The following is a 14,882-nucleotide window of genomic DNA, read 5'->3' as shown; positions in this document are numbered from 1 at the left end:
TTTGGTTACATGAAGATTGGTTTTAGGGCTACAACTATTTTCATTATTAGAAAATATTCACATTTAAAGAGCTGATTAGTGACTGAGCTGCAGCCGGCGGTCACAGTGACAAGCATTCAGGTACAAGTCAGCTGAAGAGGGTTGAACTGCAGGCAGTGTTTACACGAAGCTGATAGGAGGCAAGTGTGGAAGCAAATTACAAATGTCAGGAGTAAAAGACGCTGTTTTTGTTCTAGTTATTGGTATCACCTGTGAGAGCTTGGAAAAAAAATATCTTCATTTTTTTGAAATAATAAAAGACATAAAATTTCTGCTTTCTTCATTTTATATGATTCATGGCATCATAACAGTGTCATTGCTGAAGACCTTTTTGAGTTCTCTGTACTTCTAGCTGTGGTTGTTCTGTTTCCATGGAGATGTCAGACTTCATATTGCAGTAAACAATGAGCCACAGTAAATAAAAATGTGATGGGAGCAAATAATCATCCAGAATCTGTTTGGGCTTCAGAGGGTCCAGGAACACTCACTGACATTGTGGAATTTGCATTTTAATCTTGCACTTACAGGTCAGGCTCCATCGCCACTTGTTTAGACATAATGAGCTAACATGAGCCGAACTGTTCCCCTGTTTAGCAGTAAACCTGTAAATCCCATCACTGTTGAAAACATCAGTAACATCTTCTGTTTTCTTTCTTTTCCAAAGGAAAAAGTTAAAGCCGTGTTCGACAATTTGATCCAGCTGGAGCATTTGAACATCGTCAAGTTCCACAAGTACTGGGCAGATGTCAAAGAGAACCGAGCGAGGGTACGAGACCGTCTCCAAAATCCCTGTTTTCTCTATGTCACATAAAGAAGAGTATCATGGCCTTCATGCTAGTTTATTTTCAATGCTTTTTTTTGTCTGCAGGTCATTTTCATCACTGAATACATGTCCTCAGGAAGCCTCAAGCAGTTCTTGAAAAAGACCAAGAAAAACCACAAGACGATGAATGAAAAGGTTTGAGGAGCTCTGCTGTTACTTAACTAGCTGACAAGTCAGGACAGAGGATTACAAAAAAATCCTGTTTAACCTCTTTTTTCCCTGCTTCTCTGTGTTTGACAGGCCTGGAAGCGCTGGTGCACTCAGATACTGTCTGCCCTCAGGTTAGTCTGGTCAATTCCTGTAAGCAGCTCAGCTTGACTGAATACATTGTGTTGTGGGGCATTGACAGGAGCCCAAATACCAGGATCTGTCTCCTGAAGTCAGCTGTGTTGGTCTTGTGTGGTCTTTGTCTTTAACCCTGGTTCCTTTGTTTCCAGCTACCTGCACTCATGTGAACCTCCCATCATTCACGGCAACCTGACCTGTGACACCATCTTCATCCAGCACAATGGCCTCATCAAGATCGGCTCAGGTGGGCCTCAGATCACTTAAAGCAGAAACATCAATGAGATCAGAACAGCACAGAGCCGCTGTTATGCCCCTCAGTGGCTGTTTTTACTGTTATTATTAACAAGTACTTTCTCTGTACTGCTTCAGTTGCTCCGGACACTATTAACAACCACGTGAAAACCTGTCGGGAAGAGCAGAAGAGCCTTCACTTCTTTGCTCCAGAGTACGGAGGTGAGGTTCTGACCGCGTATCGCTGGTCTGTGATACCTCTGAGGTTGTGTTTCTGTGATATTGATTAGCTCTCGTCTGCTTTCAGCTGTTGCCAATGTTACCACAGCCGTGGATATCTATTCCTTTGGAATGTGCGCCTTAGAGGTGAGAGGACTCGTTGTTCTGCTCCGAGCTGTCACACACACACACACACACACACACATGCACACACACACACACACACGCTTGTTCTGTTTTTGGGGTTTCACGAAAACAAACTAGAGTTGGCCTAGTTTGCCTGAACACCAGTTTTGTGTTGAACGGATGGTGTGTGTGTCGTTCTGTTCTGAACAAAGGTGTCCGTTATGGCAGCTCTAGACTGTGCTGTTTGTTTGGAAATTCAGTTTCACAAAATCAGCGTGATTGTTATCGTTGGCTTTTGGTAGGAAGGAGACATGCATGTAATGAACAACCTGACAGATCATGTCTCTTGTTACATGACGGCGGCTGCTGTTGACTTAAGTCTTGTGTTTTAATCACCTCTGTGTCCACTCGTCCTCAGATGGCTGTGTTGGAAATCCAGAGTAATGGAGATTCGTCTTATGTGTCTCAAGAAGCCATAAACAGTGCCATTCAGTCCCTAGAGGACCCATTGCAACGGGTGAGGACGGGAGAAGCCGGCGTCTGAAGCTCACGGCTCTTTCAGAGAGGAATTCACAGCCTGACGTCTTTTCTTTTCTCGCACGTTTTCAGGAGTTCATCCAGAAGTGTCTGGAGGTCGACCCCAGTAAGCGACCCACAGCGAGGGAGCTGCTGTTTCACCAGGCCTTGTTTGAGGTGCCCTTACTCAAGCTGCTGGCTGCACACTGCATCGTCAGCCACCAGCGTGAGTCCAACACACTCGTTGGTTTTCAGTTTGAAGTTGCAGTTACTCCCTTGTTGTTCAAACTGGTGTTGTTCTCTATCTCTCACTGTGCAGCTATCAGCTAAAATATAAACGCTTTGGAATTATTATTTCTGTTCTTTTCAAAATCAGGTTGTATTTATAATGTGTGACGTGTTATTAGGAAAGGATTGTTTAGTATCAGTCTGCAAAAGTCACAGGATACCACTGAAGGAAGCAGCTTAGTCGGTGCACAGTCACAGAAATCCACAGCGATTTGTTTAGCTTTGAAGAATAACCATCACTGGTGAGTGTTCTTATCTGACAGCAGTCGTCTCTGTTTATCTGCAGACATGATTCCAGAAAATGCTTTAGAAGAAATGACAAAGAACATGGACCCCAACTTGGTAATCGTTGAGGCCAAGGACGGAGTTCAGATGAAGTGAGTGTTCAGTTACAAAACGCATCATAAAACACTAACATTAACGAGCGTCGTCTGTCTGGACCTGTGCTTATCCTCATATGGTTTAAATGCAGTCTTTGTCTCAGAGGTTTTTATAGTTTCTAAAGTGATCTAACTGTGTGAACACGTGTTTGTCTTCTGCATCAGGCTCTCCCAGTTTCCTGCACTTGAGCTGGACAAGTTCCTAGAAGACGTGAGGTAAGAATCAGCAGCCTTCAAACTAGTTCACTGCTGATTTCTGGATTAAACACCTGGATGAACTGGCAAAATTAGGAGGGGAAGGTGAATTTAGAGCTGCTGCCAGTGAGCTGAACCAGCTGACTGAAATGGGAAACAGTGGTTGTGTTCAGTTAGATATCTGCAAATATAAACACCACAGAGGTTTATAATCAGTTTGCTGCTGCCACATTTTAACAAGAGGAGTCCCGTTAAATCTCTGAAGCTGTGCTGTTTTGTGTCTCTGGTCTGTCAGGAACGGGATCTACCCTCTGACTGCGTTCGGGATCCCGTGTCCACAGCAACCCCAGCAGGAGGCCGTGAAGTCGCCCATCGTTCCCCCCTCAGTGAAAACCCCGACTCCAGAACCTGCAGAGCTTGAGACCAGGAAGGTCAGAACTGAAAACGGACCTCAGACGGATAACTTTGTGCCGCAGTGTACATTTAGAAAACCATACAAGAAGAGGAGAAGCACTGTTTTATTTGTTTTGTCTACTTGCTGCTGCTGCTGCTTCCACTTCAGAAATGAATCACACAGATCACAAAGTAGGTCAGATATTTAAAAATAATACTCACATTTATAAAGACGCGGCTAAAGGGAGAAGCAACAAACCCCAAAGGATGAGATTTTCTGAAAGCAGCATTCTAGGGATTTAGAGAATACACAAACACACGTTACTGTTCTCTAGAGATCACCACGAGGTCCCCTTTGGTTACTAGTTACAGACTGGTGGTAATCTACAACCTCTTTTTCAGCCTTTGCTTTCACTGAATCATTTGCATGTATCACTTCATTTTTTTCTGGTCACTGTCAGCGTGTTAAACAGTTTTCCTGTTTGCAGGTCCTTCAGATGCAGTGTAACATTGAGCCAGTGGAAGAAGGAACGAAGCACCATGTGAGTCTCAGTCCTGCTGCTGCTGAGGGATGAAGTCTTTGCTTTGACACCTGAACGTTGTTTGGTTTTGAACGCATGTGTTTTGTTCTGCTTCCAGCTGACCTTGCTGCTGAAACTTGAGGATAAACTGAACAGGCATTTGAGCTGTGATTTGTTACCAAGTAAGTGTCTTATTTTTTGAATTACGTTGCACCATGCTTTCACATTTCATCATCTGAAATCTTACTACAGTCGTGACTCGATAATCCGACCCTCAACAATCCTAAACCTGCTATCTGACACGAACAGAACCCATAAAAACAGCCTTATCATACCGACAGCCCCAGATTCTGACTCCGACATGACATTTAATGTCACCAATCAGGATGACGGCGTATTATCTGACTGAACAATCCCACAGATTGGCTACGTTCACACTGCAGGACTTGATGCTCAATGAGGATTTTTTTGTGAAATCCGATTTCTTTGTGAGTTCCTTCACGTTTCCAGTTCAATGCGACTTGTATGTGATCTGCTGTGTGAACTTCATACGACCCAAAAGTGTCCCGCATGCACACAAGAGGACACGACGACGTCACACGCAGTGAGCGTGCTCAGTGTTTATGGAAGTAAACGCAGATGGAGGAAACAGAAGTGTGAGCGCTAACTAAACTAGCATCAGCAGCCAAGTACTGCCTGTGTGTTCTGGACACTTCCACCCCGTCAGAGCGCTGCCCCGGGGTGGAAGTGTCCCCCGACTGCAGCGAATATTCTGGTATTCATCATTAATTGGGCCTGAATATCCAGAGACCAGAAAGTGCTATTGGGACCAGCCCTACTAGTTATTATAACAACTATGAACAACTAATGAGCCTTCCAGCATCAAGCCCTCCTTGTATCGCGACCTCCGTCTTGACAGTCCGACAGCCTTGCTATCCGACATAAAAGAAGGTTTTACATTTAGTGTCGGATTATCGAGTCATGACTGTATTTGTTAAAGTTGTGTTGAAACCTCCGTGTCTCACTGTGTGGTTTCAGAGCTTCACCTAAGTCGTGATAAGCTTAAATATTTTACAGACATGTCATTTATTAGTTGGTCGAACGTGAAGTGACAGAAAGCCCAGATGTGTTAACAGCTCGTCACCATTCAAGTGTTGTGTTTTGGTTCAGATGAGAACGTGCAGGAGCTGGCTGTGGAGCTGGTTCAGCTGGGCTTCATCAGCGAGGTACGACGAGTCCATCCTTCTACAAACTTGTCCTGTTGTCAGCATGAGTAACGGCTCAGGTCTCACCTTTCTGTCTCTGGGTTTCAGGGCGATCAGCCACGACTCGCATCCGTTCTCGAAGAGGCCTTCTCAAAGTTCTACAGCCGGAACGGTTCTCTGAATCCGGTGACGGTTTCCTCATAGCGGAGGACTTCACCGGGCCTTCTCTCATCCCTCCTCGTCCTCTACAACAGGACTAGCTTTTGCTCCACTTCAGAGTTGCAGGAAAGCTTTGTGAGGACAGAGGAGGAAGCCTTGGTCTGATTGCAGATCCTGCAGCCTGTCCTTGTATCTTCTGGTGGGGAAAAAAACTGCCACTAAGTGGTTGTCGCTTTCAATTTCTTTTTTTGTTTTTGTTTTTTTTCTCTCCTCCCACCCAATACAGCCATCTGCTTCTCTTTTAAAAGAGGAAATCCTAGTTAAAGCAACTTAAAGGAAAATACAAATGTTTTCACCGTTTGGCTTATTTCTTTCAGTTCTGAAGTAGTGACGAAGTGCTAGAGGTAAGCAGAATAAAAGGAACAGCAGTATTTTCCTTGAGTCAGTGTTAAAATTGTATTTTAAACATTTTTACTTCAAACTGTTTAATAGTCGTCTGTATGAAAACTCTCCGTGTCCCGGCATACTGAAGTGTGTGTCTTATGGTGTTGTAAGGTGAAGTCTGGTTGTCTGGTCCTTTAAACTTTCTCTCCAGCAGCGATTGAGGCATCTTCTTACCTTGTATTGTTTTTTTTTTTTTTTTTTTTTTTTCTCCAAGACTCTGAAATGCATCAAGCTAATAATGTAACAGGTGCAGTGTCCATTTTACAATTCTGTAATTATCTACAACACAGTCATGCAGCTGCAGCACAATCTGAGGAGCTCCAGATGAAATATTCAAAAAAAAAAAAAGAAAAGAGAAGAAAACCTCCAGCTATTTATTTGTGTACCTTTTCCTGAGTGTGTACTATACTTCACTTCCAGCACTAAAGCCGGTGGTTGTTTGAATGTATGCTTTTACTTGCTCTCTTTCTTTAAGTCACGCTGTTGTTTTCAGTGGAAAAAGGGGGGCGTTGTCACTCGACTGTACTACCAGTAGAACATCGCAGCACTTATGGATCAGGGTCACGGCGATGACGAGTCGTCTGTTGAGTTGCTTTGGTGTTTACGCACAGATGATCGTCAACAGGGTTTCGTGAACACGTGTGAGCTTTTCCGTGTCTAAACGGACGCGTGCAGTCGGCTTCTGCAAGTTGGTTCTCGTTTTTAATGCAGTTTATCATGCAGGCAAAGTGTCGTCAGCTTCGGCCTGTTTAGATTTCTCTGATGCATTCGTTCCCTTCATGGCTGAATTATTCTGTGTCACACCAGAGCTGAAAACAACAACAAAAAAAAAACTGCCTCTTAGATGTTCAGTTATTGGCTCAGACCACTTTTAACTGTTTTGAGATTCTCGCTGCTAGTTTGCACAACTGTACACATCTGCATCCCGTTGGAAAAGTCCCGCGGCCTCCGTGCTCGCCGGCCGGTGGACCGTGGGCGATTTGGAAACGACGTCATTGAAAACTCTCGATGCTGTGACAACCCCCCGACAGGGTCTGTAGATACCGCGAGATACAAGCGTGGGACTGCCTGGCATGCTTGTAACCATCTTGTACACTGTATGCTGGACACTGTGTTCTGTTTCTGCAATGCATTTACCCTCTTTTTTTTTTTTTTTTTCACTTCCTAAAATAAAAAAAAACTACACTATCAGCACTGTGTGGTGTGATGGTGATGCTGCTGTACAGGCAGATCCACTTTCATTATCAAATGTCATGAAGAAAAAATCAGCTTAATGTGTTCTCAGACTAATTTGGAGGCAGCACAAATGCAGCTGCTTCCCCTAAGTGGCTGTGATTAGATGCAGATGTCTTTAAAATGTTTTAATTTTAAACTAAGAGATGTGATGGAGAGACTGGAGGAAAAGTAAAAAGAAACGAGGCTGCTGGTGAGTTTGGTGGTGTTGACAGTAGTGGAAGACATAAAAGTACTCATACGACATTGAAAATACTCGAACTATCAGCTAAAGGTGCAGCCGTCCTCAGATGTATTCACACTCTTCCATTAAAGAAAAGGCAAAATCCACAATAGTCATGCCAAAATTATTAAGCAATAAAAAATAAAATAAAGTTTCTGCAGTTTAGCCAAAAAGTCCTGAACTGTTTTGTCGCTGGTCACAGCTGAGTAACTCGTGGGTATTTAGTTCCTGAGGATCAGCTCTGTTCTTTACAGAATCAGGTTACTGCCAGTGGTTTGTGTCCTGTAATTTTTTTAAATGAGGCACGTAGAATACAGTGATTTTGGTGTAAGATCATCAATATTTCAGATTAGATTTCAGAACAGCGCATCACACATAATACGTTAAAGGACTGAACTGTGAAAATCAGATGATCCTTTTGTTTTTTACACTTTCTGGCTCATCACTCAGCACAGATGCGTTTCAGCTGGTTATAAAGGCGTTTAGTGGGATTTCCTGCTTTGGGGGCACAGATTTGAGATAAAACTATGTCATGGTTACAGGCAAACCCCTGACATGTGTACAGCGAAGGGTTGTCTTGACATTAAGCAGAATATTTACCTGAATTCCACTGTTTATTATGTTAAGAGAAACTAAGCAAAGGTTTTGATTTACACTGAATTTATCGTTGAAGAAGCAACACTTGGAGCATTAAAACTGCAGGAGTTCCTCACATCATGAAGAAGGTTCTGCAGCTTCTCCTGACAAAGAAAGAGGCAGAAGGTGTGGGCATTAGTCGCTTTGCATTCATAGAAGTCGAGATTTTGACTTCTGATTTGACTTTTACCGTTTTGGTCAACTGGTTGCTGGTTTGAGATCCCGACACCAAACTTCTGTCGCAAAGAGTCGAGCGTCTGAGAAGGGATCCGGCTCGAGATGGACTCCAGGTAGGTGAGCACGAAGCGGTCAGCGTCGGTCAACACGAAGCGGTGACTGAAAACTATGAAAGAGAGAGAGAGAGGGGAAAAGATGCAGTGAGCTGAGGTTTTATGTCTTGATAGAACCCTGTTGTAAATGATTGTAATGTCACGTACAGCTCAGTGTGTTTTTACAGATACACGTGTAAGTCTGTAGAAACACCAGACAAGCCGACACATGAGAACACAGCTACACAGGCTGGTGAACTACAGAAACTACCTTCCACAGTGGCTCCAATAGCAAAGTCTGCAGGTGAATAGAACTCCGGATGTTCCACAGTGGAGCCCGGTTTGGGGATGCGGGTCTTTTTCAAGAACTTTCCACCCATGATGCCGGAGTTGCGGGTGGTCTTTTCAAAAATACTGATCATGTCATCGGACAGGAAGTAGCTCAGTATGAAGCGTCGGCCTTCGTCCTTAGGATTCTGGGAGTCCTGGGATAAACCATAGGACAGCTTCAGCAAGGGAATCAATCATATGTTTTGCTTATAGCTTTAAATGTTAGAATTAGAATTAGAAGAATAAAACTTTATTAATCCCTTCGGTACAAGACCTCAGGGAAATTGCTCATGTAGTTTGGTTTGTGACGAGCCATCCTCAAATGATCACCTTAAATAAATAAAATTTGATTGATTGGTGCAGCGGCTCAAATATTAATCACTAGATGGAAAAGTTTACTGGCAGTGTTGTGACCTGTTGCACAATCAGCATCATGCAGCTTTTACAGAACAGGCAGCAGAGAAACACACGGTCCAACGTTCCCTCACCAGCTCGGCGCTGTAGTGCAACACTTTTCCATCGTTCTCCAGCATCTTCAAGTAATCCATTCTGGGAGGCTTAGGAGTCAGAAACAAGCAGTTCTGGACAGAGTCCTCAAGTGAACCAAAACCATTATAGGGAGGAATCTCCTGTAAAGATCAGCAACATGGAGGGTAAGTGGTGAGAAGAAATAATACATACAGGCGTCCTCAGATGTGTTCATAGCCTCCCATTAAAGAAGGACGAGAACAGCTGAAATAAGTTGAAATTGAAAAAAGTAACAATAAATAAAAATGTAATGAAAATCATGAGGAAAACAACAGACGGAATAAAATACGGTTCAGTTTCTCACCTTTTTCTTTTCCTCCTTCTTTGGTAGCTCCGTGGATTTCAGCTCCGTTGATTTCAGCTCCGTGGATTTCAGCTCCGTGGACTTCAGCTCCATGTCAGGGTGGTTCTTCTGGTAATATTCTTTAGTGAAGCGATTGCAGTCGTACAACAGGAAGCAGCGGCCCAGTAGCTTAATCGTTTGGCCTAACTGAAAGTCTTTGGGTGAGTAATACTCCTCTACGTCCTTCTCTGAGGTCTCCATCACACAGCTGGGAAAAGGCACTGAAACCAAAAAAAAACAAAAACAAAAGAGTACAATGATGTAGCAGATACTAAGAAAATACGTTTATTGTTCTGCGTTTGTTGTTTAGAAAACACAGCACAGCACAACATATTTCATCTCTGTGCATTACGTGTATCATGTGATTACTGTGAATTACACAAAATGCCAAAAATACTCAAATGTGGAGCAATTTTCTGTGCATCAGTTTTGCGTTCTCTGCACTTTCTGTAACACGACGTCACTCACAAAGGCACCCAATGAAAGCATCTGTTCAACAGCTGCTCTACTGCACAGCATCGTACCTGGCTTGAACTTTTTGGGTAACCTCTTTCTGCGCATTATGAAGGGAGCCCGGCCACTGTTGGGTTCCTCGACCTCTCTGATCTCCACTTTGTCGTCCTCCAGGTAATACTTGATGGTGACGCGCCTGGTCTCCCCGTACAGAGAGTCAGTGTTATCCCACAGGGCAGCGAAACAGAGCACCTGACCAAAAAAAAAAGGTTGGTAGTCGGATACAACGGCTCAAGGCACGAACACCTGCAGTCAAATAATCACTTTTTAAGATCACATTTAAGTCTTACAGTGTTTATTTTTGAGGTTGAACAGGGATGAGGGAATTACAAGGCATCAGCAAAGCTCTGCATCAGTGGAGCTCTTTTGCTTTTTCTGTGTAGAGCTTTTTGACTAAACGTGTTTTAACGTGAAGCATCAGAACGAAGTGTGAAGAAGCGTTCTGCTGAAACACACAACACTCTCGTCTTACTCCAATAGAGATAAACTTTACGTCGAAACACTACATCTCGCTGAAAAACTACAACCTCATGGTCCAGACCTTAAAACTCCAGATGGTTTGAAGTTCTTGGCTGGCTTTTAAAAAAGTTTCAATGGCTTTAAAGTCATAAACGAGTAGTTTAGTGGGGTCCCTGGTCAGTAACAGAAACTTAAAACTGACTAAAAACTATTTATGTAGCTAAGCCAGTGAATGATGCTCGTACCTCCCTTCATGGTGATCAAACTATCATATAACATCTGGCATGACATGAGGTTGGCGTCACTGACCTGTGATTTAAGACGCACGATTCTCTCAGGTTCATTGTCTGTCAAATGTGTTCTTTGTCGCAATAAACATTTCTCTTGTAAAGCTGCATTTCTCTGTCTGGGACTTATCTACTGTTTGACCAAAGGTGTCCTTCTCGGTTTGTAGCCGGCCAGATAAAGTGTTTGTCACGGTTTTCCAGTGAGTTTGGAATCAAGGGACTCTTATTTACCTCACCATCCGTGGTGGGAAACTGATGCATGTGGTCAGATGTGGAGGGTGGAGTGTACTGAGGCTGAGGGAGACTGCGACGTTTGCTGTAAGGATCCACTGGCACTGGCTCAGGGTCGTTCAGAATGATGCCTTCACTTTCCATGAACTTCTGTAGGATGAATCAGAGACACACACACAGACAGCATGTTTGCAGGAGTCTATCGCCTTGGTGCATTCACAGGGAGCACGCTCACACCACTCAGTGTTTTACCTGTGTAAAGGCATCACAGTGTGTGATGTGGTACTTGACTCCATACACCTCCAGGTCCACGCCCAGGTTCAGGTCTTTCCACAGGTAATGCTCTCCGCGTTCATTCTTGGGAAAATGTTGGCGTTTGAGCCTCATCCCCTGCCATAACCCAGACCCCGCCACCGTGGGCTCGATGATGCACATCGTGTCGTCCTCGAGGTAGTAGTAGATGACAACAGGGCGCACACGGTACTCCTCTTCAGGGGAATACAGGATGTCCTCCACAAAGTATGCATCGTAGCACAGCACCTACCAGACAACCAGATGGTGAATAGAAAACAGACAGTGAGTTAATTGGAGTTAATTGGACCTAGACTACAATTCAAGGTGTTATCAGACCTTTTTATCCAAGGCCACGTGAGCTGGGATGAAGTCTTCACATGCTGCCTGGTGAGAGGAGCCGTAAGTCACATCTGGTGTCTGAAAGCACAACTCGCTGATCTCCTGTTGAGTTAACTGCTCTGATACAAGAGGATCCTGGCCAATGCCCACGGTGGGGCGACGGGCCAGTCGAAAGCCATTCTTAAAGTCCAGCGTCTGAGGCCGATGGAAGGACGACTTCTGCAGGTAAGGATGAATGAGGAGGATATACATGAACTTATCTTAATTCACAACAAGAAATCTAAATTTAAATGCATGAAACATTTGACACGAATGGACGTGCACTATAGTCAAACTATTATGTGAACCATCCGTTCAGGAGGATATTATGTGAGATACAGTGGCACCATTAGATCTTTTTCAAATTCTAAACATTGTTAGAAAATGTGGTAGTATTAGTGGATGTTGTAGGAACTTTCCCTGATTTTATATCAAACAAATGAAAGGGGAAAAAAATATAAAAACAAAATAAAATAATTTTAAAAAGAGCAAAAAAGAATAATAATATGGCATAATCACATCATGATATTAACAAGTCCGCAAAAGGAGTGGGAAGAATTATACACTTTTAATTGTGATAAATGTAGGCTTTATTTTATTTATTTATGTTTTTTTTTTTTTTTTTTACAATGATCTGGCGACCCCCTGAGATTATCTTGGGGCCCCCATGAGGGTCCCGACCTCTAGTTTGAGAACCACTGATCTGGCGCACAGTGTCCCACATTTTAGATAAATTTTATTCTGAAGTAACTTGAAAATGGTGCAGTTGTCAGATTAAAATCTAAGAACTGCTCAAGAGCCTGGTCAGACATAACCAATGGATAGACCGGTCAGACATAACCAATGGATAGACCGATAGAACAACAACAATACTAATGGAGTTGGTAGCTAGCATTAGCATTAGCTAGCAGAACTTTCGACCAAACGACTGAAGGAATGCACTCGTGACATTTTCATGACAGAGAAACAACAACACGTCTTCTCACGAACAACAGCTAAATTCAGCAAAAAATTACGTTAAAGCCTCTCGTCACATTTTAAACGTTTACTTTACGTTAACGGTAACCGGCTGCTTTCTTACCGTCACATCCCGAAACGCATATCCCGGTAAAAACGGTAAACCGTGGTTGTTCAAGCTCCAGGACATTTCCAGTCACGAATTACTTTATATTCCGTCGCCTGTATGAGATGATAAGAGTGGTAGTTTATTATTAATTTTTTGTTTCCTCTCTTTAATGGTTTTATGTTCAGGACAGCTCCACCGCACTAAGTTTACGGTATCCATGGAAACCACCGGACAGCAACACTTTGAAGACGTTAATCAGAAAATAAACAAATATTTTATTTTTTTCCCAGTGCTGTTTTGTAGTCTACAATAATTTCATGTTCCCTTGTAAGATTGAAAATGTGTTTTTCTATGACTGTGATTAACTTTATTTTAGGTCATTTTATTTATTTTACTTTGCATTTGTTCAAACTGCAATACCCTAACCGTACCAGCAGAGGGCGCGAGAAGCCACTCTACAGTGTAATGTATTCACATCCTTCCATTAAAGAAAAGACAAAAATCACAACAATCACTCAAATAACTAGAAACTGAAAAAAGTAATAATAAATAAAAATTTGCTAAATTATAATTTAGTGAAATGAGACATTGCTTTTGAATTGTGGTTGAAAAGAATAATTGGAAAAAAAAAATCTGTCCTGGACAAATGAGAGCACTTTATGATGGGCAGTGAAATCCAAACACCTGTCAACAGGTGCAGAAGTCTGACTGAGAGTCACAGAAAACACCTGATTGCAGTAATTGGCTCAAAGGGTTGTTCAACTAAATATTGGTTTGAAATATTTCTGTCGAACCACAATTCAAAATAATGATTTTCATTAAATGTTTATTTATTATTACTTTTGTCAACTTATTTCAGTGACAGCTGTTTTTTTTTTTCTTCAGTAATGGGAGGCTATGAACACATCTGAGGATGACTGTATTTAAAGTAAGAAAAGTAAAAGTCATTGTGCAGTAAAATGGTTCCTGCCAGTGTTTTTATTATTTATTCTAATACTACAGCTACATGTTATATATTGCAGCTGTAAGTGTTAAACTCCTGCTGAGTAGTTCAATCTCCAGTGAAGCATTAAAATCTGTAAGATCACATGTTTGCAGCATTTGCTTGTGAGAGTCATGTTTCTTTATAAAGTCTTATTCTTCTAAGCTGAGAAAAGCTTCAGCTTTAACCTCTTAAGACCTGGCGTCCTGGTGGACATCACATTTCAGGATATATTTTTTATTATTATTTGGTTTTTATTTATTTATTTATATCTTTTATGTATACTTTTTATTTTCTTTCTATTTGTTATTCCAGTTATAAATGCACATCAAACAAGAGTTCGGTTCTTAGGAGGTTCATCTTCATGCATGAATCCTGCTAATCCAGGACGGTTTTTAAAAAATAGATGATATATCTAAAGACACAGAAGAATGTTCTCAACTCATAAAAGAACACTTCATCCTTCAGTTCATCGCAAATATTCAAAATGTCCCACACACTGGAGATGTAAGAAAATGTCATCTGGAAAGTAAAGACAACTTGAGTTGTCAGACGAAGTAAAATATGCAAATTTTGCCTCTGAGGTGTTGTGGAGCGGAAGTACAAAGCTACAAACCTAAAATTTGCACGAGAGTATGTGAGTAAAAGTACTTAGTTACTTTGTACTACCCGAAGTTGGAAGCTGAGAACAAACACCTGAGCAGACAGGACCAGTGCGCTACAGCTGGTGTCTGTACTGTTGGTAATTGGCTGTTTTCTGCCTGAAAGCCTTTTAAAGTGAAAAAAAACAAAGCGGTTCCACACGTCCTTGGTCAGCTTTTCTTTCTACAGGCAGGTGACAAACTAAAGAAGAAAAAACCACAAACTGAAAAGTGTCAGGCCGTCAGAAGCTGCCACAACAGCTTCAGTGTGTCTTTGACTTTTAACACGTATGTCAAAGCTGCTGCTCTGAGCAAGTCTGATTTCAGAAGTTCCTGCTCAGATACTGTCATGATATGACAACTCCTATTAAATAATAATGTAAAGTAGCATTTATATAAACTTCCATGAAACTCTTCAGGTGCTCAGCGACTCTGTTCTGTGTTTCTAGTTAGGGTCTGAGCACCCAAAAAGGTGCGAAGACCCTATTGGAACTGCTCGGATTATTATTATTATTCGTGCTAAAGACACGCATTTTTAAGGCCCTAAACATACTCGAAAACTCACCAAAATTGCCATGCACATCAGACCCGGTGAAAAATTTTATAATTCAATTAGAGAGAGAAAGGAAAGTAGGGAAAAGA

General features: G+C 42.2%; 2 protein-coding genes across 3 annotated transcripts in view; one reads left to right on the top strand and one right to left on the bottom strand.

Annotated features, from left to right (window-relative positions):
• The window catches only part of nrbp1 (nuclear receptor binding protein 1), a 10,316-nt gene extending 3,298 nt beyond the window's left edge, over window positions 1-7,018 (top strand). For both annotated transcript variants that reach the window (XM_008302332.1, XM_008302333.1), the window contains exons 4-18: window positions 704-805; window positions 908-997; window positions 1,103-1,143; window positions 1,300-1,394; window positions 1,520-1,603; window positions 1,689-1,747; window positions 2,145-2,243; window positions 2,336-2,468; window positions 2,817-2,907; window positions 3,076-3,126; window positions 3,401-3,536; window positions 3,987-4,040; window positions 4,138-4,201; window positions 5,190-5,245; window positions 5,333-7,018. In XM_008302332.1, coding sequence (XP_008300554.1) covers window positions 704-805; window positions 908-997; window positions 1,103-1,143; window positions 1,300-1,394; window positions 1,520-1,603; window positions 1,689-1,747; window positions 2,145-2,243; window positions 2,336-2,468; window positions 2,817-2,907; window positions 3,076-3,126; window positions 3,401-3,536; window positions 3,987-4,040; window positions 4,138-4,201; window positions 5,190-5,245; window positions 5,333-5,428 — 1,251 coding nt within the window. In that variant the 3' untranslated portion in view covers window positions 5,429-7,018. The remainder of the gene's footprint in view (window positions 1-703; window positions 806-907; window positions 998-1,102; window positions 1,144-1,299; window positions 1,395-1,519; window positions 1,604-1,688; window positions 1,748-2,144; window positions 2,244-2,335; window positions 2,469-2,816; window positions 2,908-3,075; window positions 3,127-3,400; window positions 3,537-3,986; window positions 4,041-4,137; window positions 4,202-5,189; window positions 5,246-5,332) is intronic.
• Window positions 7,019-7,997: 979 nt separating this feature from the next.
• Window positions 7,998-12,698, bottom strand: efhc1 (EF-hand domain (C-terminal) containing 1). The gene is made up of 10 exons (XM_008302343.1): window positions 12,633-12,698; window positions 11,510-11,731; window positions 11,132-11,419; window positions 10,880-11,029; window positions 9,914-10,094; window positions 9,351-9,610; window positions 9,007-9,147; window positions 8,460-8,673; window positions 8,110-8,262; window positions 7,998-8,023 (listed from the first exon to the last, which is right to left on the bottom strand). Exons 1-10 carry the CDS (start codon window positions 12,696-12,698, stop codon window positions 7,998-8,000), a joined length of 1,701 nt encoding a protein of 566 aa, XP_008300565.1.
• Window positions 12,699-14,882: the final 2,184 nt, after the last annotated feature.

This window comes from Stegastes partitus, unplaced genomic scaffold, assembly GCF_000690725.1.
Source record: "Stegastes partitus isolate 25-593 unplaced genomic scaffold, Stegastes_partitus-1.0.2 Scaffold1796, whole genome shotgun sequence".
Taxonomy (NCBI): domain Eukaryota; kingdom Metazoa; phylum Chordata; class Actinopteri; family Pomacentridae; genus Stegastes; species Stegastes partitus.
This window is presented reverse-complemented; position numbering and strand designations above follow the sequence as displayed.

Coding starts and splice junctions, on each gene's coding strand:
- efhc1 (XM_008302343.1), bottom strand. CDS start 12,698: ATGTCCTGGAGCTTGAACAACCACGGTTTACCGTTTTTACCGGGATAT. Junction 9,611..9,913: donor ACCCAAAAAGTTCAAGCCAG/GTACGATGCTGT, acceptor TTTTGGTTTCAG/TGCCTTTTCCCAGCTGTGTG. Junction 8,263..8,459: donor TATTGGAGCCACTGTGGAAG/GTAGTTTCTGTA, acceptor TCTCTTTCATAG/TTTTCAGTCACCGCTTCGTG.